The 25,971-nt window shown below is 48.9% G+C and overlaps 1 protein-coding gene across 1 annotated transcript in view; it reads left to right on the top strand.

Moving 5' to 3' along the window:
- The window catches only part of STK10 (serine/threonine kinase 10), a 118,260-nt gene that overhangs the window by 42,595 nt on the left and 49,694 nt on the right, over positions 1-25,971 (top strand). Inside the window, exons 3-4 of the mRNA XM_058723414.1 lie at positions 11,332-11,380; positions 16,729-16,878. Of these exons, the coding sequence (XP_058579397.1) occupies positions 11,332-11,380; positions 16,729-16,878 (199 nt within the window). The remainder of the gene's footprint in view (positions 1-11,331; positions 11,381-16,728; positions 16,879-25,971) is intronic.

The raw sequence follows: 25,971 nt of genomic DNA, 5'->3' as shown, positions 1-25,971 counted from the left end.
ATCTCTGGCTGCTTTCTGGCTACAAGAGTGATTTGCATGCGACAGACACCTTATGGCTGCAGACCTGAAAGCATTTACTATCTGGCCCTTCGCAGAACAAGTTTGGCAGCCCTTGATCTATAGAATGGGAATACAGAACCGTGTGAGGATTAAATGAGAGACTGTGAATAAAGGGCCAGAGAGGGCCTGGGATGGGGCTTGGCACACGGTGTCAACAGCCTTCTGATCCGGAGAGCGCTTGGGTCGAATTTTGAGAGCCGTGCAGTGTATTGCTCCGGGAGCCTGCCCTCCCCTGCTCCGAACCCACCCCTCCCTCCCCCTACTCCCTTGTAACCACCAATCTCTGTTTCTATGGATTTGCCTGTTCTGGATGTTTTACGTAAATGGAATCCTATCATACGTGGCTTTTTGCCATCTGACTTCTTTCACTCGGTATGAAGTTTTCAAGGTGCATTCACACTGCAGGATGGTGTCAGTGCCTCATTCCTTTTCATGACCAAGTAATATTCCACTGGATAAAGCTAATGCCACATTTTGTTTCTGCATTCATTAGCTGATAGACATTTATTTCCGCTTTTTGCCTATTGTGAATCATGCTTCTGTGAACATTTGTGTACAAGCTTTGGTGTGGATTTGTGTGTGTTTTTTTTAATTGGGGCAAAACACACATAAACAACATCGGCCATTTTAATTGTTTTTAAGTGCACAGGCCATTGGCATCAAGTACTTCCTCAGTGTTGTGCAGCCGTCAACCACCATCATGTCCGGAAATTTTTCATCTTCCCGAACTGAAACTGGGTCCCGTTAAGCACTAACTTCCCATTCTCCTCCCCCCACCACCCACTGACAATCCTCTTAATACTTTGTTTCTATGAATTTGACTAGTAGAGGTACCCCACGTAAGGGAGCTCATATTTGTGCTATTGCAGTTGGCGTTTCACTTAGCATATTGTCTTTGAGGTTCACCCATGCCGTAACTTGTGTTAGACTTTGCTTTTTTGGAATTTTTATAATTTTATTTTATTTTTTTTATATATATTTTTTAACGTTTATTTATTTTTGAGACAGAGAGAGACAGAGCATGAACGGGGGAGGGTCAGAGAGAGGGAGACACAGAATCTGAAACAGGCTCCAGGCTCTGAGCTGTCAGCACAGAGCCCGACGCGGGGCTCGAACTCACGGACCGTGAGATCGTGACCTGAGCCAAAGTCGGCGGCTTAACCGACTGAGCCACCCAGGTGCCCCTATAATTTTATTTTTAACATCTATTTGTTTTTGGGAGAGATTGCACAAGCAGGGGAGGGGCAGGGAGAGAGGGAGACAGAGCAGCCGAAATGAGCTCTGCGCTGACAGCAGAGAGACTGATGCGGGGCTTAAACTTGTGAACTGTAAGATCGTGACCGGAGGTGAAGTTGGACGCTTAACCGACTGAGTCTCCCAGGCGCCTTGAGTGAATTTTTTTAAAGTCTATTTATTTGTTTTGAGAGAGATCGACAGAGCACAAGCTGGGGAAGGGTGTAGAGAGAGAATCCCAAGCAGGCTCTGTGCTTGAACTCACAGTGAGTTTTATATACCACATATGTAAGAGTTTATTTCTGGGCTGCCTTTCACTGATGTATATGTCAGCCTTTCTTCAGTACCAAAGTGTTTTGATTACTCTAGCTTTGTAGCAAGTTTTTATTATTATTATTATTATTATTTATTATTTATTTTTGAGAGAGACAGAGTGTGAGCAGGGGAGGGGCAGGGAGAGAGGGAGACACAGAATCCGTAGCAGCTCCAGGCTCTGAGCTGTCAGCACAGAGCCCGACGCAGGGCTCGAACTCATGAACCGCGAGATCATGACTTGAGCTGAAGTCGGAAGCCCAACCGACTGAGCCACCCAGGCACCCCTGTAGCAAGTTTTAAATTCAGAAGTGTGAGATTTCTAACTTTCTTCTTTTTTAAGAACGATTGGCTTGGCTATTTGGGGTCCTTTGATATTCCGTATGAATTTCACAATGGATTTTTTAATTTTTGTAAAAGATGCCATCAGGATTTGATAGGGACTCTGTAGATGGGGTAACATTGACATCTTAACAATATGGAGTCTTTCAATCCACGAACATGGGATGTCTTTCTATTTACTTGTCCGTCTTTAACTTCTTTTAGCAATGTTTTATACTTTTCAGGGTACAGATATTTTGCCTTCTTGGTTTTTTTTTTTTTTTTCTTCCTAGGTATTCCTGAGTTATTTTCTTCTTTTTGATGCTATTATAAATGGAATTGTTTCCTTAATTTCCTTTTTGGATTATTCATTGTCAGAGTATAGAATCTCAACTGATTTTTGTGTGTTGCTTTATGTCCTGCAACTTTGCTAAAAATTGCTTATTGGTTGTAACAGTTTTCTGGGTGTTTATAATCTTTAGGGCTTTCTACATGTTGGGTCATGTCATCTGCAGAGATAATTTTACCCCTCCTTTGCAATTTGCTGGCCTCTTATTTTTCTTACTTAATTATGCTGGCTAGGACTTCCAGTATTGCGTTAAATGGAAGTGAAGAAAGTGGGCATCCTTGTCTTGTTCCTAATCCTAGACAAGAAGCTTTCAGTCTTTCACCATTCGAGTATAAAGCTCACTATGGGTTTTCATATATGGCCTTTGATATGTTGAGGTGGTTTTATCCTATTCCTAGTTTGTTGGTGGTTTTCCTGGGAAAGAGTATTGAATTTTGTTAGATGTTTTTTCCTGCATCAATTGAAGTGATGGTGTTTTTTCCCTCCTTCATTCCATTAATGTGGTCAATTCCATTGACTGATCTTTGTATGTTAAACCATCCTTGCTTCCAGGAGTAAATCCCACCGGGCCGTGGTGTATAATCCTCTTAATATGTTGCTGAATTTGATTTGCTAGTATTTTGTTGAGGATTTTTGCATCAGTATTCATCAGGAATATTGATCTGTAGTTTTATTTTCTTGCAGTGTTTGCCTGGCTTTGATATTAGGGTCATGCTGACCTCATAGGATGAGTTAGGAGTGTCCGTTAAGATTATCCATTTTTTCATGATTCAATCTAGGTAGGTTGTCTGCTTCCAGGAATTTGTCTAGGTTTTCCAGTTTGTTGGCATATACAAACTGTTCATGGTACTCTCTTATGATCTTTTTTATTTCTGTAAAATCAGTAATAATGTCCCCACTCTGATTTCTCATATTAGTAATTTTAGTCCTTTTTTTTTTTCTTAGTCAATCTGGCTAATGGACATATGTTTTTAATCAGTGGACATGTGGTGATACACACACACACACACACACACACACACACACACACACCTCGGAGTGGAATTGCTGGATCATATGGTAATGCTATGTTTAACGTTTTGAGGAATTGCCACACTGTTTTCTAAAGTGCCTGCGAAATTTTACATTCCCACCATCATTGTACGAGGGTTTCAGTTTGTCAGTATCCTTGCCAACACTTATTATTGTGCATCTTTTTGATTCTAGGCATCCTAGCCTCTATGAAGTGGTATTTTATTGTAGTTTTGACTGACATTTCCCTAAAGACCAATGACGGTCAGCACCTTTTCATATGTGTATTTGGCCATATGTTTCCCTTTTTTGGGAGAAACATTTATTCAAATCCTTTGTCCATCTTTTTAAGTTTATTTATTTATTTTGAGAGAGAGAGAGAGACAGAGAGAGAGAGAGAGAGAGAGAGATTGTGAGTGTGCATGTGTGAGTGGTGGGGTGGGGGAGAGAGAGCATCCCAAGCAGGCTCCACACTGTCAGCACAGAGCCCAACACAAGGCTGGATCCCATGATCTCTGGGATCATGACCTGAGCCAAGATCAAGGAGTTGGACGCTCAACCCACTGAGCCACCCAGGCGCCCCCTTTGTCCATTTTTAAATTGGGTTATTTGTCCTTTAAAATTTTTTTTAAGTTTATTTATTTTGAGAGCTAGAGAGAGTGAGGGAGGGACGGAAAGAGAGAGAATCTCAAGCAGGCTCCGCACTGCCCGCGCAGAACCCGACGCAGGGTTTGAACCCCAAACCGTGAGATCATGACCAGAGCTGAAGTCAGACGCTTAACTGACAGAGCCACCCAGGTGCCCCATATTTGTTCTTTTATTGTTGAGTTGTAAGAGTTCTTTTTAAAAAAAATTTTTTTTTTAACGTTTATTTTTGAGACAGAGAGAGACACAGCATGAACGGGGGAGGGGCAGAGAGAGAGGGAGACACAGAATCGGAAGCAGGCTCCAGGCTCTGAGCCATCAGCCAGAGCCCGACGCGGGGCTCGAACTCACGTACCGCGAGATCGTGACCATAACCGACTGAGCCACCCAGGCGCCCCAAGAGTTCTTTATATAATCTGAACACTAGTCTTTTATCAAAATATATGATTTTCGGGGCGCCTGGGTGGCTCGGTTGGTTAAGCGTCCGACTTCGGCTCAGGTCATGATCTCACGGTCCGTGGGTTCGAGCCCCGCGTCAGGCTCTGTGCTGACAGCTCAGAGCCTGGAGCCTGTTTCAGATTCTGTGTCTCCCTCTCACTGTGACCGTCCCCCGTTCATGCTCTATCTCTCTCTGTCTCAAAAATAAATAAACGTTAAAAAATTAAAAAAAAAAAATATGATTTTCACGGTTTCCCCCATTCTGTGGGTTGTCTTTTCACTTTCCTGATCATGCCCTTGGATGTGCAAAAGCTTTTATTGTTGATGAAGTCCATTGTGTTTGGTTTTTCTTTTGTTGCTTGTGATTTTGGTGTCATTTCCAAACACCTCATCTTTGCTAATCCCTGTCTCCTTGACATGCGTTCAAAGGTCCTCAAAGCGTGGCACTATAAAGAGGATAAAAGAAATCATAATTCTTCCAGTTTGCTCCTAAGATTTCTCTACTACCATCTTGACTATGTGTTTGCTAGAGGGAGGAGAGGTGTGGCCCCGAGGTCCAGGCTTCTTGGTCTTTTGCAAATTCCTGTAGAGCAGTGGTTCTCAAAGGATGGTCAGGGGACTGGGGGCAGCAACCCTCAGGCATTTGTTGGAAATGCAGATTCTTGGACCCACCCCAGCCCTACTGAATCAGAAACTCTGGGTTAGGGCCCAGTGACCTTGTTTTTAATAACTTCTCCAGGTGATTCTGTTGCACGCTAAAGTTTAAAGACTACTGGCATAGTGTTTTTAGCTGGTACCACCTAGAGATTACTGGGGAAATCTTATTTGCCCCATGAGGTGGCATCCTTGTCCTCCTCTCTCACTGTTCTAATTCATCCTCATCATCTCTTGCCAAATGTGAGATCAGATGCTTTTGGTAACAAGTAACAGAGAATTTCAAACTAGCCTAAACAACAAAAGAAATTAATGCATATTTTATTTGAAAAGTCTGGAGGAAGGTCAGGTTTGAGGGGGATTTTGAGCAGGCCTTAGATTCTCTTTGTCCTCCTCTTTGTAATAGGTTTGTCTTCACATTGGCTTCCCTCATGGTTGCAAGATGGCTGCCTGCAACCATCAGGGCTTTGTGTTTCCTTATGGCTCCAGAGGAGATATCATGGCTTCTGCACACCATCAAGCAGAGCTCAGGGCTTGGTTGTGATTAGACCAGCCCTGAATCAGCCCACAGGGCAAGAGGCAGAGAATTTCCCTGATTGGCTTAGGCCTCCTCTCCCCACTGAGGATGAGATGAGTCCCACCCAGTTTTCAAGGCTGTTTCACAAAGGGGAAGGAAAGAATGCTCTCTGTGCAGGGGGAAGACATCCGTGATGCCCTGGGCACTGGGACCCATAAAATGGCCTTTTTACTATTTGCGCCAGCCAAATAAATCCACTGTTCCTCTGCTTTCCTACCCTTTAGAGATACCATATCCAGAGGGATCCTCTAACGCAGAAACTGTCTATAACACCCCTTATTAAAACCCTCTGGTGCCTTTCTCCAGACATACCTACACAGCTCTCAGGGTAAAGTTCATACTTTGAGATGTTTGAATTCTAGTTCCAGTTGGCCTTTGTGGCCCGCTCTCTTCTCACCCTTTTGAACCCCTTGGAACATTCCTCCCTTCTCCCCTTCCTACTCTTCCTTGCTGTTCTGCCTCTGCAGTTGCTGTATTTTACCTGGAATGTCTTTGTCCTTCTTCATTAGGCAAAATTGCCCTTCAAAACCCAGCTCTTCTCTGGGGCGCCTGGGTGGCTCAGTCGGTTAAGCGTCCGACTTCAGCTCAGGTCACGATCTCACGGTCCGTGAGTTCGAGCCCCGCGTCGGGCTCTGGGCTGATGGCTCGGAGCCTGGAGCCTGCTTCCGATTCTGTGTCTCCCTCTGTCTCTGCCCCTCCCGTTCATGCTCTGTCTCTCTCTGTCTCAAAAATAAAATAAACGTTAAAAAAAAAAAATTCAAAACCCAGCTCTTCTCTGGGAAGCCCTCCATAGTTACAGGCTTCTAGGTAACACAGTCACCATGTGCCTGTACTGGCCTCTGCCTTGGGCAGGGATGTGTCCAGTTCCTCCTGGTTCCCTGGTCCCCAGGCTTGTTATAGACTAGGAGCTCAGATAGTGTTTGTTGATTAAATACTACATTTATGGCCCTGCTGCGCCTAGCAAAGTGGAGCCCTTGGTAGAGTTGTCGATGGATTAAACTGATCACAAACCTCACTTCTCCTGGTCCTGAGAAATCCTAGAGCCACAAGTGGCTTGCTGCTCTCAAGGGAGTGTGAAGGATGAGCCTCTGATGGGTTCAAGTTGTTGGTCCTTGGTACTTAGAGCTGGATTTGGGGCTTGGTAAGGGCTTAGAGGCCTTCAGTTCTGCACCGCAGAATCCTTGATCCTAAGGAGCCTTCTTTCATCCCAGGACACCGTGGACACAGGCCTGCTGGAGCTTTAATTGTGGACAGCCACAGATAACTTCCTCCTCCTTCAGAGGAATCGATGCATCTACAGCCAGGGGTTATTTTAGGCCTGTTCTTCCCATTAAAAACAAAGTATTTCTAATATTTTTATACATGTTTGTTGAATAAAATTTGGAAAATATTTAAGTATAGACCACCTGTAATCCTTCCCTGAGCATTGATGTATGTACCTCCATTCTATCTTCTAAGCATGCATATTTAGTAACTTCGAAAGGTATTAAGATGATTATTTTATTTTTGCTCTGTTATTTTTATTAATTGAGATTATTTTGTTAATTAAACCCCACGCATTTCAGTAGAAGTCCCCTACAGCCCTGCCAGTGACAAGGTGAAAGGTAGAACGTTAAGACACATGGAATGGAACCTAGTAAGAACTATCATGAAAGGGACTTTTTGGGGCGCCTGGGTGGCGCAGTCGGTTAGGCGTCCGACTTCAGCCAGGTCACGATCTCGCGGTCCGTGAGTTCGAGCCCCGCGTCAGGCTCTGGGCTGATAGCTCGGAGCCTGGAGCCTGTTTCCAATTCTGTGTCTCCCTCTCTCTCTGCCCCTCCCCCGTTCATGCTCTGTCTCTCTCTGTCCCAAAAATAAATAAAAAACGTTGAAAAAAAAAAAAAAAAAAAAAAAGAAAGGGACTTTTTTTCTTTCCCCCATCCCATCAGGGCACTAAGATGGGAAATTTTTATTTATTTATTTATTAAAAAAAATTTTTTTAAATGTTTATTTATTTTTGAGACAGAGAGAGGCAGAGCTTGAGCAGGGGAGGGGCAGAGAGAGAGGGAGACAGAATCCAAAGCAGGCTCCAGGCTCTGAGCTGTCGGCACAGAGCCCAACGTGGGGCTCAAACCCATGAACCGTGAGATCATGACTTGAGCCAAAGTCAGACGCTTAACCAACTGAGCTACCCAGGCTCCCTAAGATGTGAAATTTTTAAAACCAATTGGGGGTAAAAACACTTTCAAAAAAAAAAAAGAAAAAAAAAGAAAAAAGAAGAAAAACCAAACCCTATTTTGCCACATGTGAGGGTATAGTCAGGTAGTATTTACACAGAGGTTAATGGAATATCACTCTAACACATGTGTGATTAATACCAAGGAGCGTTGTTTCTTCAGACATCTGCAGGATGATTATCTTTTAAAAACATTTCATTGGGATCCATATACAAATTGTGGAATGTTGCGGGTTTAATCTTGGTATAGAACCAAAAAAGTCGGTACATTTTTTTCCCGGGAATAGAACCAAAGCTAAGCTCAGAACTTTCCAGCAGCTAGAGCAATCAATCAATCAATCAGTGAATTTTAAAAAATTACAAAAGGGAAGTGCATGGGGTCACGGAGCTCTTGAATTGCAGAAGAGGAAACAAACCGGATCAGCGGAATGGTCAAGCTTTCCTAGTGCCGAGCTCTGGAGAGGATGGGGGGTCTTGTGTAAGGGGATTGTGTAAGGGACAAGTTCACTGACAGATGCAGGAACTGCCTGGGTTTGGCCACTTCTCATACTGACTGTTGATAATAGCAGAGGGTGTGCTGATAGACTTAGTTCTAGGAAGGCACAGATTTGTAGGGAGCCTGAATAAGGTGGTGTAAGGGTGATACTTGCTCGTGGGTTTTGTTTGCTAGAGGTTCAACGAGAGCATGTTAATCGGTGTGGCTTTGCTACTGGGCTTTCGTGTTGGTGTTGAGAATCTCCTTTAACTGCCTTGACTTTGGAGGTGGAGGTGATTAGTGCCATTTTATAGATGAAATTGAGGCTCGGGGAGATGAAGTGACTTACTCAAGGTCACATAGCCAGTTAAGCTGCACCATCAGTACCGGAACTCAAGTTCACCACCTTTCAACTGCATCCTTAGAGAAGGGGGCAGTGCCTGAGCCTGTCCTGCCAGCACTGTGTGGGAGGCTGGGCCTGTTGTTTTGTTTTGTTTAAAAATTTTTTTTTTTTAGCGTTTACTTATTTTTGAGACAGAGAGAGACAGAGCATGAACGGGGGAGGGTCAGAGAGAGAGGGAGACACAGAATCTGAAACAGGCTCCAGGCTCTGAGCTGTCAGCACAGAGCCCGACGCGGGGCTCGAACTCACGGACCGCGAGATCATGACCTGAGCCAAAGTCGGCCACCTAGCCGCCTAACCGACTGAGCCATGGGCCTGTTGTTTTGTAAACACCACCTCATCCAATCCTTAGGGTAGCTCTGGGTGGTCCTTAGTATTACCCAAGCCACACAGATAGTAAGGGGTGCAGAGGCAGAGCTGCGGCTCCTAACCTGGGTTTGGTGGGGGGACTTCAGGGTGTGCAAAAATTCAGTAGAATTGCATGCAGGCCCCTGTTCCTGTTTGCATTTTTCTGAATGAGAGGAGAGGATACCTTTCATGGAGTCTCAAGAGAAAAAAAATCCCAGACCTTTGAGCTCAAGGAAGGAGCCATAGTAACAGTTCATACTGACTGAGCCCCAGCCCGGTGCCTGCCACCTGGCAAGGCCTGGTGACCTGTCATTCCTGTGGAGGTCGGGTGAGCAGCACCTGGGCTGCTCAGATAGTAAGCGGTTTTGCACGATGACAAGGTTTGCTTCTTGTGGCTGGGCTTTTCCTAGCAATTAGTAGGATTTTTTGTCCTTCTGTGGAGCTGAGAATTATTAAAAGCCAGAACGGTCTGCTGCTGTGCAAGAGGTCAGTGCCTGTGTCCAGGCCACCTTTGTTCCCTGGCCCCAGGGAACAAGTCTGGTTGGGGAGCGGTTGGTGAAATGAAGCAGTGAATGAAGGAACGAGTGGAAGAAAGAAGTAGCTCTTTCTCACTGTTCTGGGTTGCAAGACATTAATTCATCTCTGATGGCTGTTATTCAGGGTCACTGTAGTGTTGGAAGTCCTGGGGCAGTGCGGGCCAAGCACCATCGGAGTGACCCTAGGGGCCTCAGGCGCCATGTCCTTCCTCCCTGGCGGGAGGTGGTGTGCAAGCTGGCGGTGTCCCCTTACAAGGCTCTCTCCCCCAGCACGGAGCCTCCCACAGCATGGAGCAGGCCTGTCTCCTGCTCAGGGCCAAGCTAGGAGGGCCAGCACTGTCTTGCTACCCCCAGCATCTGGGACCTCTGGCCCCCTGCCTGCTCTGGTTTCTTGCATCCAGGTGTGGCTTGTCCCCCGAAAATATAGCCCAGTGGGGGGGCCCAGTTAAGTGCAGTGGCATCAACAAGCCCCATCTTCCAGCTGAGAAAATGTGCTCTGTTGAAGTGACCTGCCCACGGCTGCAGCTAGTGAACGGCGGGCCTGGGACCTGGGTCCAGCCACGGATCACCGCACCCTTACATTTACGTGGCCAGGAAGCCTCTGGAAGGTCTGCCACAAGCTGGAGACTCATGGAAACAGTGAGGCCACTCCTCCCTCCTCTGACTGGAGAGCTGCTCTGGCCCAGAGGATTATGGCGGAGGTTTTCTTTCCCCTCGGGGGGGATGACTGGCCCCAGGGCTCGGCGCCTGCCTCTGCCCAGCTAGGTTGGAGGGACTTTACGACACGCTGGGCCAGGAGCTGGAAGCGGTGAGGAGATTCCGGGAACGGCTGCTCGAGTTTGTGATGCTTCCCCCTTCCCCACCTACCTGTATCTGTAATTTCAGAGAAAAACAGCATCTTTGCACATGTGATAGGAGCCCAGTGTGGGTGAGAAAGAACAAAGATGGGAGGGCTAGAGAGGGAGGGCCTGGGTCAGCATCAGTGGCACTCTGCACGCTCGTTGTCCTTCTCCAGCCCCTGCGCTGAGCTGGGAGCCAGCCCTCGAAGGCCTGGGTCTGGTTGTTCTCCTGGGCCCTGTCCCTGCTGGGTGTATGATGAACGAATGAATGCATGCATGCAAGAATGACTTGGGGCGTTAGAAAACCTTTCTGGTGCAGGACCTGCCACTTAAGAATCTGTGGCCTCACTCAGTCCCATCCCCTTCCTGGGCCTGGATTTCTACACCTGGGCTGGTCTTCAAGGCCCTGATGTTCTGATGTTGCAAGCCAGCGAGGGCCCTGGCCTCTGAGAGATGGAGAGAGGCGCGAGATAGGTGCCAGGATTCCATGAGGACTTGGCCGGCTTGTATGTGGGCGATGGTGTCCTTTGAGCTTCCTGGCTGTGGGGCCTCGGAAGTAGAGCAGCTGGCAGGTGGGGACAAGGGAGGAGGGCAGGCTGGAGGAGAAGGGAGGGTGCAGGTTGGGGCACAAGGCCATTGGCTACCGTTGTGGGTTTCCATGGCAACTTCCCCCCCCCCCCCCCGAAAAATGAACTGGCCAGGGACCCCTCTGGGTTTCAGAGCCTCCTGTGAGGGTTGGGGTCAGATCAGAGGGGGTGGTGCAGACTGGACAGGCCCCGGGGCAGGATGAGGAGAGGCCAGGGAGCGGGGGCAGTGGGTGCCGGCTGATCCTGCTGGGGCTGGGTCCCGAGGTGCTCCCCATCCCGTGGGCTGTGCACCCCTGCTCACTCTTACTTTACCTTGTGTTTTCTGCAGATCATGATCGAGTTCTGTCCTGGGGGAGCTGTGGATGCCATCATGCTGGGTGAGTGTCCCTTGACCCGGTGCAGTGGTGCTGGGGTGGGCTTGAGGGCTCTAGTCCAGGACTGGTGTTCCGCACTCCCCTGCCCCAGCAGTTCATGTGGCCTGTTTGAGTACTTTTATGCTCTATCCCCTTTTGGGAAAGGGGTTGGGTTCTTGGAGGGAATGCAGGGTGCTCATTAGAAAACCAACACTTCCTATTCAAAAAGCCATGTGTCCTTGAGCTGGTCACTCATCCCCTCCAGCCTTGTTGGCCGTAAGATGGGTGAGGCCTTCTTTGCCTCACCCCACAGCACCCTGAGGAGGTGAAAATGAGACACCTAAGGGAGATTCTTTGAAGAGTGGGAATTCTGGGGCACCTGGGTGGCTTAGTCTGGTAAGCCTCCGACTTCGACTCAGGTCATGATCTTGCGGTTTGTGGGTTCAAGTCCCACTTCGGGCTCTTTGCTGACAGCTCGGAGCCTGAAGCCTGCTGCGGATTCTGTGTCTCCCTCTCTCTCTGCCCCTCCCCCGCTTGTGCTCTGTCTGTCTCTCTCTCTCTCTCTCTCTCTCTCTCTCTCTCTCTCTCTCTCAAAGATAAATAAACATTAAAAAAATTTTTACAGAGGGGCACCTGGGTAGCTCAGTCTGTTGCACATCTGACTTCCTGACCAGATTGACACTTAGAGGGGTTAAGGAGCTGTCCCAGAGTCCCACAGCAGGGCTGAGACAGGAGCCTGGCTCTTGCTGGCTTGGTGGGCAGTGAGTAAGGAGAGGCTGAGGGTCTGGGGCCCCAGAGCATGATAGGCAGGCCTAGGATTTTGCGGTGGCTCAGGAGAGGGGAGGTTTTCAGTACAATGTAGCACTATTCAGCCACTCTCTTACTATGAGGAAGGTATTTCCCCCCTGAGTTTATCTCAGGAATGTTGAATTTATGGCGGCCCTTTCTGGAAATACAGAAATGCTGGCCTTCCTTGCAGAGCCCCTTACCACACTCCCAGAGTTGTCAGATGGGTAAATGATGGATGTGAGTACGTATGATGCAGACTTTGGGTGTTCTTCTCTCAGCAGAGACTGCCTTTGAAGATTTTCATCGTTCTGGGTAGAATTTAACAAAATAAAAATGGTGGTCTTGTAGGAGTTGAGACTCTCTAGGTTATAAGGCGATCAGAGGACTCTTTAAATTGGTTTAGGGGGAAAAAAAGGTGGGAGATATGGGAGGGAGAATTTATTGGCACAAATAACTAAAAAGTTCAAGGGTGGCCAGCTTCAGGCACAGGTTGATCTAGGAGTTTTTGTTTTGTTTTGTTTTGTTTTCAAGTTCTCATAAAAACATGGTTTCCTACTCCAACTCTTGGCCCCACTTTATTCTGTGTTGGTCCCATTCTCATACTGGCTTTCTGTTTGTGGTGACAAGGTGGCTGTAGGAGCTCCAGCAATCATATCTGTATTCCGAACAGCAAGATAGAAGAAGGGAGGGTAGGACAACTCCACAAACACACTTTCCACTTTTTTAAGGAGACATTACAGAAGCCCCATATGATACTTGCATTTACATCTCATTGGCCAGAACATAATAGCACACAGCTAGAAGGGAGGCTGGGAAATGTGGTCTTCTAACTGGTGGCCATGTGTTCAGATACTAACAAAGAAGGGGGGGAATGGGAGCCATCTACCAGCTCCTGCTACTCCAGGTATGCAGCTTAGCTCATGTGGGGGGAGAATGTCAGAGATGGAAAAGACATTTACACATACCTTACACTTACTGGGTCCTTGACCTCATTCATAGCTGGGGCAGGACCCCAGGCTGTGGCTTAGCCTGCAGGCAGACTCACTCTCTGGCTGCTCTCTCAGTTCTCCTGGTCCAGTCCCAGGTGGTTTTCTTCTTGTTGGTGGCAGCAGTTAAAGGAGCATTGCCATTGCCATCAGCGTCCCAAGTGGGTTTTTTTTTTTTTTTTTTTTTGAGAGAGTGAACAGGGGAGGGGCAGAAGGAGAGGGAAAGACAGAATCTTTTTTTTTTTGTTTTTAATGTTTGCTTATTTTTGAGAGAGAGTGAGACAGTGTGAGTTGGGGAGGGGCAGAGAGAGAGGGAGACACTGAATCCGAAGCAGGCTCCGGGCTCTGAGCTGTCAGCACATAGCTGAACGTGGGACTCAAACTCATGAACCGTGAGATCATGACCTGAGTCAAAGTTGGATGCTCAATGACTGAGCCACCCAGGCGCCCCTAATGTTTGTTTATTTTTGAGAGAGAGAGGGAGAATTAGAGAGAGCATGTGTGTGGGAGGGGCAGAGAGAGAGGGAGGGAGGGAATCCCAAGCAGGCTTTGTGTTAATAGCAGAGAACCCAATGTGGGGCTCAAACCCGTGAATTGTGAGATCATGACCTAAGCCAAAGTCAGATGCTGAACCGGCTGAGTCACCCAGGCGCCTCACCATCAGCATTCTAGAAATTAGGGTGAGAGAAGAGAAGGTGGGATGGGGAGAGCTGACCAGGTGAGAACTGGTTGCAGCTGTGTGACGAGGGGTAGGCTCTCCCACAGACGCTGACCCTGCTTAGAGGCACTTTCTGTCCTCGGCATCTCCCCATCGCCCTGCAGAGTTGCATAGAGTGACGAGCCTGGACTTGGGGTCCAAGGGACCTGAGGTCTGTTTCTAGGTTCCTCTGTGGGGTAGCTGTGGGGTGCTGGGCTGGCCCCTTTGCGAGATGGGGGGAATATGCAGAGCGTGTCACTGTATGGCCAGGCTGGTTACTTAACACCCGGTGTTTGCTCTGATCCAGTTGGCCTTGCCTTGCCGGCTCTTCAACATTTGGCTCTCAGCCCGCCTGCGGAGGAGAGGGGGTGGAGTGGGACTAGCTGTGGTTTCAAACAGACGTAGGACTCATCTGCAGTGTTGCAGATTTTTTTAATCTGAAGAAAATATTCATGTATTGCTGCGTAATCAAAAATTAATCTCAAGAATTTATCATACTGTATGATTCCAATTATATGACGTTCTAAAAAAGGCAAGACTGGGGACAGAAATCAAAGTAATGATAGCTCATGGGCTGGAGACGTGGGGCTGAAATGTTGATCACACACGGGTTTGGGGGAGTGATCGAAACATTCTGCATCTAATTCGTGGTGGTGGTCACGTGACTATATACGTTTGCCAAAACTCATAGAATTGTACACCTAAACAAAAATGAATTTTACCCTTGATAAATTTTATCTAAATAAGGCATATCTACCTGGTCGGGTCATTGTGAAGATTAACTGAAAGAATGCATCCAAGTCCCTAACACCGGGCCTCATATGTTGGTAAAACCTCAGAAAATGATGACCGTGAGATCTCCACCATCATTATCAACATCATCATCATCATCATCATCATCATCATCATCATCATCATCATCTTTGCTTGTTCTGATTTCATTTATGTAAATAAATCAGGCACAAGAGGTCACAGTTTGACCTTTAAAAAAAACGGCCACAGATAATCCAGCATAATCTCAGGACCAGCCTAACAGTAATCGCCTTTTATTGGCCGTCCTTTGTGCTGAGAAGTGAACATGCTTTATCGCTGGGGCCCTGCCTACGTCCATTCTCATCATCCCATTTTACGGATTGGGAGATGAAGGCACAGACGGATGGAGCGCCTTTGAGAAACCACATAGCTAGCAAGGGGCAGCACCTGGGTTCAGGCTCAGTCTGCGTGGTCCTGGTGTTCCCCCAGGCTCTAGCCCTGTCCGTGGATGGCAGGACATGGGAGTTAAGGCTGAGGCCACAGGGAGGGATAGTGGTTGTGGATCCCAGAGAAGGACCCCTGGTCTGGGGCCAGGCTTCCCAGGGCATTGCAGCTGGCTCTGGCATGTTTTTTTGTTTTTGTTTTTGTTTTTTTTTTTTTACCAAGCCTGTGGGATCTGTCCTGGAGGATTTCTGGCCAGGCGCGGCCAGGGAAAACAGATGGGAGAGGACTGCCTTGATTGGAGGGAGGCCTGGGAGCGGTGCCCTGGCCGGCCAGCCCTGGAACCTGCAGCCGGAGGACCCAGCAGGCAGGGCAGTGGGAGCTCCCTGCAGCACAGGTGGCCTGGTGGCAACAAGAACTAGATAATCCCGCTGGCCAGTGGGGCAGTGAGCACAGGACGTTGACCTTGAATCTTCTCAAGCCCTTCCCCGGCTACACCCACTCAGTCCCACTTTCTGTCGTTCCCACCTCCCTGACCCGTTGAGTCGAGAATGCTTCCTCTTCGAAGCCTTGGCCGCCTTCTTGTCCTCCTGCACCGCCACGATGGCCCGCCGCCGAGCTCTCTGCAAGCTCCTCACTCACCCCACGAGGGAGACTTTTTTAAATGCAAAAATCAGATGGTCTCTGCCTTGCTTCGAGCCTCTCCTGGACTGCCCATTGCATTTCGAATAAAGTGCAACCCTCATAGATGGCCTGCAGGGTCCTGCAAAATCAGGCCCTTCTGACCTCTGACCTTCCCCTCATCCTTCCCTTTTAGTCAATAAGGGTCCTTTGCATGTGCTCTGCTCCCCACCTGCTCAGAGAAGGGCCCTGCCATCTCTAAAAAGCAGACACAGGGTTGTACATTGTGTGTGTGTGTGTGTGTGTGTGTGTGTGTGTTTGTCTCCCTGACTAGCGCATAAGAGGCTCTTGATGACGGCCTTCCCACTAGCCCTTCACCTTCCAGCACCTTTGCTCCTCCAACACCACCGCCAGCCAGCGGACGTTTCTTTAACGCCAGCTCGTGTCAGCCTCCAGGCCTCTGCTTCTGCTGCTTCCTTGACCTGGAATGCCCTGGCCTCGCCTTTTCGCCTCTCGAACACCTGTTCTCTGTACAAGACAGCTTGAATGTGTCCCCTTTCTCCTGAGGAGCCTCCTAATTCCCAGGCAGAAGGGGTTGCTGCCCATCCTGTCCGCCCCCAACCCTCATCCAAATCCCACTCTGTTCCAAGCATTGCTCACCGTTTCCACGTGCCTCTCCGTGTCCCTGCACCAGGCATGGAGCCTGACATGGTGTAAGTGTCACTCACTGTCTGCTTGCAGAATGGATCTTTGCCTCTTGATAGGAACCTGAGTTCTAAAGCCAGACTGGCTGGCTTGAATCTAAGATCGGTGAATTTCTTCCTTTGTGACCGTGAGCAAGTATGTTGACCTTTCTGAGCCTTGGCTTCTTCCTCTGTAAAATGAGGTAGTAATTGTGCCTGCTCCATAGTGTTACTCTGAGGACAAAACAGGTAACATGTGGAGTGTTTAGAAATGAACTCAGTACGTGGTCAAGTGCTCAGTAATGGCGGGGGCTTTTGTATTTCTCGTACCTGGCATGAACTTGACATTCAGCTGCCTGTAGTGGGCACTGAATTGACAGTGGTTCCCCTGTCTGTTTCCAGAGCTGGACAGAGGCCTCACCGAGCCCCAGATTCAGGTGGTTTGCCGCCAGATGCTGGAAGCCCTCAACTTTCTGCACGGCAAGAGGATCATCCACCGGGATCTGAAAGCTGGCAATGTGCTGATGACCCTCGAGGGAGACATCAGGCTGGGTACGGTGTGTCTGTGGGTGAGGACAGGAAGGCAGAGCCCCACGGGGCCCGCCTGGGGGTTGTCAGCCTGGCCTCTGTGGGCAGGAGGGAGTGCGTGTGGTATCCTCACTCCCACGGCGGCCCGAGATGTCACTGGTCTTTCCGCCACCTGCCCCAGGCCACAGGATGGTTCCCATTGGCTCGGTCTCACCCACTGGTTCTTAACTGAGGGTGATTTTTGTCCCCCAGGAACATTTGGTTGTCACAACTAGGGTCAAGGGAGACCCCTGGCATCTGGGGCTCACCATCCTCCAGTGCCCAGGACAGCCCCTCGCCAGGGGTCTGCCCATGAGGCTGGTGGTGTCCTGTGGGAGGTGTTTGTCTGACCCTTTTGCTCCTGCTTCTCATCTAGAGAATTTGAGTGAGAGTGGCGGACAGAGGGACGAGTCCGCCTCCGTTCGCGGGTAGAAAATAGGACGTCAGGTGTATATGTCGAAACAAACCTTTTTTTGTTTTTGTCTCTTCTCTCCTTGGGTTTTTTTTTTTTTTTTCAGATTGTGGTAAAATGCATGTGACATAAAATTGATCACCTTAACTTTGAAGTGTAGTTTTTAAGTGTCCAGGTCAATGGCATGAAGTACGTTCACGTTGTCGTGCAGCCATCACGACCATCTGTCTCCAGGAACTTTCCGTCATCCCAGACTGAAACACAGTCCCCATTAAACACTAACCCCCACCCCCAGGCCCTGTTCACCTCCATTCTACATTTTGTCTGCGATTTTGACTGTTCTAGGGACCTCCCATAAGTGCAATCATTTGTGCTTTCGTTTCTGGCTTGTTTCACTCAGCATAATGTCCTTGAGGTTCATCCGTGTTGTAGCAGGTGTCAGAATTTCTTTGTGTTTTTAATACTTTTTTTTTTTTTTAACCAAAATAACACAGGCACACCTCATCTGCTACCACCACCTTCTTTGCCCATCCATTTCCACCAGTGACACCGAACTCTTGTCCTATTTACTCCTGCATTGATCAATAATATGCTTATAATGCTATTTCCTTTTTTAAAAAATGCTCGTTTGTTTATTTATCTATTTATTCTGAGAGAGAGAGTGTAAACACGAGAGGGAAGGGGCAGAGGGGGAGAGAGAGAATCCCAGGCAGGCTCCATGCTGCTGGCACAGAGCCTGATGTGGGGCTCAATCTCACCACCGTGAGCTCACCACCCAAGCCAAAATCAAAGTCCGACGCACTTAATCGACTGAGCCACCCAGGCGCCCCTGTAATGCTGTTTCTTAGCTAATGGCTTTTATTATTTGATGGAAAATCATACATGTTTATTATCCAAAACTTACACAGTACAGGAACGTTGGGAGGGGAGAGCCTGGAAGTCCCTCCAATCTCATTCTCCAGAAGTTGGCACTGGTTGTCCTCCCAGATCACGTGTGCATTCGTTTCTGCCAGTGGAAGGGTGTCCAGACAGAGAGATGTTTTGTCTGTCAGTGACAGAGAGACAGTTTGACTTCATTCCACTCTTTTCTAGTAACACCTTCCTGGTGGCTAAATCATTCATTCGTCTGCACCTCTCCCCCTCCCTCGACCGTGTCCTTCCAGCATAGGAACGTCACTATTGTACTTTCTCTAGTGGTAACCTGCGTAGCTGGAAGGAACAATTTGCATCATGGCCACAAGAAACTGCACCAGCGTTGAGTCCCTGTGATGGAGAACTGCAGGGATTATCATGAGGGTTGGAACAGAAATGGTGCAGTGCAATCATCTAGTACATCTTCTGCCACAGGAGAGCAGCTCCCAGCATCCTTGCTTTGAGGGCTCTGAAGCTCAGAGGGTGGGGACCTGCCCTGGGTCAGAGAGCTAGTAAGGACAGAGCCAGGGCTGACCCCAGGGCCCGCTGGCTTGCTTCCCAGGGCTCACCCAGATCACCGTGCTCCCCTCCATGAGCACTTCGATCCTTAGGGTGGGGCTGGGCCTTACAAAATGGATGCAGTTCTAGTGGGTTCTCAGACTTAGTGCATTTTAGTCCTCTGGAGGGCTCCCAACACTCAGATTGCTGGGTGTTACGCCAGCGTTTCTGTCTTGGGTGGGGCCCAAGAACTTTCCTTGCTTCCTCCCTCCCTCCCTCCCTCCCTCCCTCCCTCCCTCCTTCCCTCCTTCCCTTCTTCCCTCCTTCCCTCCTTCCCTCCTTCCCTCTCTCTCCCTTTCTTTCTTTGTTTCTTTCCTTCTTTCTTTCTTTCTTTCTTTCTATTCCTTCCTCTCTCCCTCCTTCCCTCCTTTTTCCTCCCTCCCTCCCTCCTTCCCTCTCTCTCCCTTCCTTCCTTCCTCCTTCTTTCTTTCTTTCTTTCTTTCTTTCTTTCTTTCTTTCTTTCTTTCTTTCTTTCTTTCTTTCTTTCTTTCTTTCTTTCTTTCTCTCTTTCTTTCTTTTCCTCCCTCCCTCCCTCCCTCCTTCCCTCCTTCCTTCCTTTTTTAAAGTTTATTCATTTATTTTGAGAGAGAGAGCACAAATGGGAGAGGAGCAGAGAGAAGGAGAGAGAGAATCCCAAGCAGGCTCCACACGGTGAGCACAGAGCCTGACGCAGAGTTCAAACCCACAAACCGTGAGATCCTGACCTGTGCCGAAATCAGGAGTCAGAAGTTTAGCCAACTGAGTTTCTCAGGGGCCCCAGAACTTGCATTTCTAATAAGCTCCCACGTGCAGCAGTAGTGATGGGACCACTGTGATACCCACTACTTTTGACCCTCGCTATCCAAAGTATGGTTGGTGGTAGCAGCAGCCTGACCTGGCAGCTTGTTAGAAATGCTCTGTTGTCCAGAGGGTAGGGTTGGTTCTGTCTTGAAACCAGCAGTATGAAGAAGTTTCTCAGACCAGGCGTGAGCAGGGAGGGTCACACTCTGTGCTATGTCCTGGTACCTTCCAGGGGTCAGCTCACATCCCTGTGGCTCTTCTTCCTCCGTATTCCTTCTTTTACCTGGAATGGTTAAGAGCATGCACTCTAGTCAGAGAGTCCTGAGTTCAAATCCCAAGTCTGCCTCTAGGTCTGTGACCTTGGTAAAGCCACCTAACCTCGCTGCTTTTCCATTTCCGCATCTGTAAAATGCGAATGATAATAAAACATCTGTTGGAAGGTTGTGATACCAGTTACAAGCAGGTGTATGTGTAACAAGCTCTCCATAAAGGCCAGCTGTCATTACTGTTGTTTCCTTAAGTGTCTGCTGTGTGCCAGGGCCTGTGCTGGGCTCTGGGAACTGGAAGGGAGTGAGATTCTGGTCTCCTTCCTGCTCCTGCAGAGTTCCCAGGCAGTGGGGAGACACTTGAGAGCATCAGGGCTGGAGTGGGGAGTCTATGGCGCGGGGGGGGGCTCGGTTCTTCCACCTGAGCCTGGAGGTGTGGTTTAGAAGAGGCTTTGGTAGGAAGATAGTTTGAGCTGAGTTGTGAAAGGCGGATAGGTATTTACCAGGTAAACCAGGTTGGGCAGGGCAAGCCAGGAAGAGGGAGCCTAGCAGGCAGGGGCATAGAAGTAAAGAACAGCAGAATATTTTGGGGGGACTTACAATAAAAATAATACACATTGGGGCACCTGGTTGGCACAATCACTTAAGCATCTGACTTCGGCTCAGGTCATGATCTCATGGTTCGTGAGTTCGAGCCCCATGTCAGGGCTCTCTGCTGTCAGCACAGAGCCCGCTTCAGATCCTGTTCCCCCCAACCCATCTCTCTGCCCCTCTCCCCATACTCTCTGAAAAATAAAAAATAAACATTAAAAAAAGATAATGCACACTTAACTGGGTTTATGAAGCACCCGCTAGATGCCAGCCATCAGAGGAGGCACTTTCTAGATGAGTCATTTAATCTGCACTCCAGGGGGTACTGGGCAGGAGTGTGGGGAGGGGAGGGACTGTACCCAACATAGATGAGGACACTGAGTTCAGACCGTGAGGGAGGAGAAGTAGCAGGGTTGGGACTCGGGTCTTTCTGACTTCACAGCTGCCAGTGGTTGGGCTCATTCAGGGGTGGAGCGTGGGCGGTCAGGGAGGGGCCAGGTTGGGGAGTGCCTTTGCCTTCAGGCTCAGGGAGTATGTGGTGGGGGGGGGGTGCAGAAGAGAGCCTCTTGTGCTCCGAGGGATTCAAGGGAAACCTTCAGCTCCATCCTTCAAGAACTTCTCACTTGGAGGAGGCAGCACACAGCAAACCTGGGTCAGGACCAGCCAGTCAGAGCAGAGAGGCCCTGGTGGGGGCAGGGAGGGAGGGAGGGTCCCAGCAGCCTTGGGCTGAGGTGTCCCCATGGGGTTCCCATCTCCCGTTGCCATCTCCCCCTACACACCCCCTAAATCTGGAGGGCACTGAACCGACATGCCGAGCGGACTCCAGAATCTCACTCAGAGCCTAGCAGAGGGCCGGATGGAAGCAGACGGGTGCATCAGGTTTCCAAATGACTTGGCATATGCAGTTGAGAACACCAGGAAGCCAATGAAAAAGGCAAAAAGTGCAGGGAGAGTTGAGTGTGAGTATTTACACGATTTCACAGAGCCCTGGGAGCCGTGATGTGCACGCCTGCCGGGGCCTGTTGTTCTGTTTTGGAAAATTCTCCATCCCCCTTGGGCCTGGAATCTGCAGCCTGGCGGAGCAGGGGAGGAGGCCTGGGAGACATAGTGGCAGCTCGACTGACTCTTGCTGGCTTCTTGAGACTGCCTTGGGCCCTGAGGCCCCCTCTCCCCCATGTCCTTATATAACTCAGGGATGCATAAGACAGTTGCTTAGCAGATCTCTCTCCCAAGCAAGGGCCACACCCAGGCTTCTCAGTGGAGTGGGAATAGAGTGAAAAGCAGCAGGGAGAGCTGAGCAGAGCGTGGGCTCTAGACAGACAGGCACGGTTCAAGTCCTGGCTCTGCCACCTCGAGCTGGAGAACCGTACGTAACTATCCAAACCTCAGTTCTTCGATCTGTGCAATGGATGTAACAGTAGATCGCCTCTCAGGGTTAGTTGGGACCAGTCGGGTGAAGTATGCAAAGTACTGTCACAGGGAGGCTCAGGGTTATGTCCTTCTCTGCTGCTAGACACTTTGCCTTCTTTCTTGTTCATACCAGACTTCCCTGAGGCTCATTTGGTCATTGCCAAGTAAGGCACGAGCTCCCGCTCTGAGTGGGGGGAAGCGATTTCTGATGACCAGTGGGAACCCATAGGCGCAGAGAGAGAGAGAGGAAGCACGCCTGCTGCCCAGAGACCATTGGGATATTCGGTGGGGGATGGACACTGCGGTCTGAAGAACCGTGTTCTGGCCCCGGATCTGCCATGTCACCTTGGGTGACCTTGGGTGAGTCACCTCACCCTTTTGGGCATCAGTTTCTCAAAGTCAGGAGGGTGGTAACAGTTCCCATCTCACAGGATTTGTATGACAGTGTAGTGAGACCGTGCACACAGAGCGTGGATCTGCAGGTGGGGCGCCTGGCTGGCTCAGGAGGTTGAGTGTCCGACACTTGATTTCAGCTCAGGTCATGATCTCGTGGGTTCGTGGGTTCGAGCTCCGTGTCGGGCTCCGCGCTGACAGTGTGGAGCCTGCTTGGGGTTCTGTATCTCTCTCCCTGTCTCTCTTTTACCCGCCCCCTCGCCCCCCTCTCAAAAATAAACATTTTTTATTTTTTTTTAATTTTTTTTTAATTTTTTTTTTTTCAACATTTTTTAATTTATTTTTGGGACAGAGAGAGACAGAGCATGAACGGGGGAGGGGCAGAGAGAGAGGGAGACACAGAATCGGAAACAGGCTCCAGGCTCCGAGCCATCAGCCCAGAGCCTGACGCGGGGCTTGAACTCACGGACCGCGAGATCGTGACCTGGCTGAAGTCGGACGCTTAACCGACTGCGCCACCCAGGCGCCCCAAAAAATAAACATTTTTTAAAAAGCATCTACACACAGAGGGGCCAGCAAACGTTAGGTTTCCTTCTTGGGCCTAGGGACATTTCAGAGACGCTGCTATGAGAGACAGTGTTCCCCTCTTCTCCGGAGAGTCTGTGTTCCTCTCCCCAGTGGTGCATCTCTGAAGATGGGAGGAGAATTTTACTCTTGGAGTCTTTCACATTCTAAGCAGGAGTCCAGACTGGCCTAAAAGTGAAAATGCTCAGCCCAGAACCTGGGTACCAGTCAGTAGTAGTTTCTATAGCATTGTTGTCACTTTACCACGTTATGATTACTGCAGGATCCCTAATTCCCAAAGTCCCCTTGATGCATAGGAGGCCAGGCAAGTGGGCCTGGCAGGAACCCATTACCTGCCCCTCACCCCCACCTTGACCCCCAACCCAGAATTCCTGCTTGCTGCAGCCAGCGGGCTGGTGACCTGGTTCTTTCACTATGACTATCATGTACTGAGCCGGTGTTTGATGTGTAGTAATTCATTCAGTCCTTAAAGACCACTGCTAACATTTTACAGAGGAGATGGAGATACCTGGTGTCTTAACTTAACCCCAGATCGTACAGCCAGTAAGAGGCACAACTGGGGTTCAGACCAGTGCATCTGGCTTCAGAGCCCACGTGCTTAACCATTACCTTATTGTAGCAACAAATGATGAGAACCGTTCTCCTGTGATCGAAGGCAGACAGGAGAATGTGCCTCCGTGTTGGGGAAGAGATCAGCTGGGCATCCAGGGCAGTTGAACCCTGGAACACAAACGCTCCTGAGACTCTCTCTGGTCTGCCTTTCTAAAAGTGCACGTTGGTTAGGCTCTGACCAGCCCCCTCCACAAAGCATCTGCCTAGGGCTAGTTTCCATTTTCCCAGCATCATCTTCTGAAGGTTGATCATCGGAACCTCACCATTTCAGGTCTCTGGTTAATAATCCCAGTGAGGGGTGTGTGGGTGGCTCAGTGAGCTAAGCGTCTGACTTTGGCTCAGTTGTGATCTCAGGGTTCATGAGTTCGAGTCCTGCGTCGGGCTCTGTGCTGACAGCTCAGAGCCTGGAGCCTGCTTTGGACTCTGTGTCTCCCTTTCTCTCTGCCCCTCCCCTGGTCACATTCTGTTTCTTTCTCTCCCAAAAATAAATGTTAAAAAAAAAATCCCAGTGAAGGATTCTGATCGGCCTACGTTGGTGTGGGCATAGACCCTCTGGATCGATCGACAAGGTCCAGTAAGGAGGGCTTCTCTGAGAAGGAAGAGGGGTCAGGTAGCAATATGGAAATATTAACCCACCCCATTCCCTCATCCTCTCCATGGAAGAGTGTGGTTGGGGTGGGTTGGATGGTTTTCCAGAAGGAAAGTAGATTTGCACTGACCAGAAAACCAAATTGTTGTCCACCATAGACTGGCACAGCCTGTTGGAAGCAAGAACAGAGTTCTGAATGTGTAATTGAGGTTGAGGGAGAAAATACCAGAAAAAGACAGGGTTATGTAGGGGAGGAGAGAGAGAGTCAGTGAAGGCAGCGGGGCTGGGAGGCTGAAGGTGGACCGGAATGAATGGGAAAACAAAGGCTTCTATAGTGGTCACGTGTATCTAATAAACAAAAGAAAATAAACATGGAAACAGAAAAATAGAGCAGTTCGGTCAGCCTCACATTTGGCTACCTAATATGATGCCTGTTTCCTAGATGAGGAAACTGAGGCTCAGAAATATGAAGCAGTTTGTCTCAGATCACAGAATCTTCTCGCTTTCCTGCCAGGTGCTGTCTCCGTGACACTTCTGGAGAGGCAGACCGTGCTGCTAATTCAGAGAAGTCACTTGGGTGCGGTGGTGGGGCCTCCCTGTTAATGAGCTGGTGCTGTAATCCTGAGGAGGAAGGCCCGTGGGATTCCAGGGCTGGCGGCAAAGCCTTTGTTTTCTCCTGTCCCTGGCTCACTTTCAGCGGGTCCCTCACCCTCTCTAGGTTTCGCTTCCCTGTCGGCACCATGAGGACCCTGGCTGGGGTTTGTCCACGGGACCACTGCTGGCATTTTAGATGAGACCATTTTTACCTTAGGAGGTTCTCCCCCGTGAAATGGCAGGAACACTCGCCTTCATGTGACAGCCAGACCACCCCCACCCACTTTCAAACATCCTGGAACACACAGCACCCCATGGTTGAGGACCACCTAGAAGGTTCTCAGACCTAAATCCCGGGGTAAGCCCTGACCATGCTGGCCTACAGACTCACTGGCCTGGGGTAGAGGGTCCAGGAGGGAAGGCGGTTTGCCTTTAACTGGCCTGACATTATCTGGGAAAAGGCTCCTCTTACCTTGGATTCTTTTGGTCATCTTCAGTTAAGGGGACAGATGAGAGTTTCTGTTACATATCTCCATACAGTCTAAGTTCACGGCTCTGTGTGTGTGTGTGTGTGTGTGTGTGTGTGTGTGTGTGTAATATATAACTTCTTACATTGTGTGATTTTTTTTTTGTTTATAAAAGTAATATGTGGGATTTATGTATAGGAAGATAGGTACAATGATACCCATTGCAACAATATTTGTAACAGCAAGAAATGAGAAATGATCCAGCTTATTCCTGTAGAGTTACGGTACTATCCTACAATGAAGTCTTCTTCAGCTACTGAAAATTGTAGGAAATGTGTAATCTCTTGTAAAAATGTATGTACACACCGTGAAGGGACAAAACACAAGCTGCAAGATAGTAGGCTTCATCTGATTTTATTTTTCAAAAGTATTTTTATTTACACATGTACTTCTTATTTATGTAAATAAACGTGGAGCTGTGTGCAGCAAACAAAGTGTTTATCTCTGCCAGGATTATGGAGACTTTCGAATCTGTAAATGTTTGGATTTTTGATAAGCAGCATTGCTTTGGTCATAAGAAAAACATATTTATAAACGAGTATATAGATTGATACAGTCTGGACAGTCTAGAATTCCAGACAGTCTGGAATAAGACCCACAAAGAAGGACGTGAAAGTTATTCCTGATGTTGCCACAATGCACCACCCTAGTCTTCCTTTCAGTATTTTTTCTGCGCACAGAATGGTAGGACCTGGTAGTGGTAAAGAGCACAGACTTCAGGATGCTTGGGTGGCCCAGTCGGTTAAGCATCCGACTTCAGCTCAGGTCATGATCTCACGGTTCGTGGGTTCGAGCCCCGCATCAGGCTCTGTGCTGCCAGCTCGGAGCCCGGAGCCTGCTTTGGATTCT

The sequence above is a fragment of the Neofelis nebulosa genome, chromosome 1, assembly GCF_028018385.1.
Source record: "Neofelis nebulosa isolate mNeoNeb1 chromosome 1, mNeoNeb1.pri, whole genome shotgun sequence".
Lineage (NCBI taxonomy): Eukaryota > Metazoa > Chordata > Mammalia > Carnivora > Felidae > Neofelis > Neofelis nebulosa.
The sequence above is the reverse complement of the archived record's forward strand: the minus strand, read 5'-3'. Positions and strand labels throughout refer to the sequence as shown.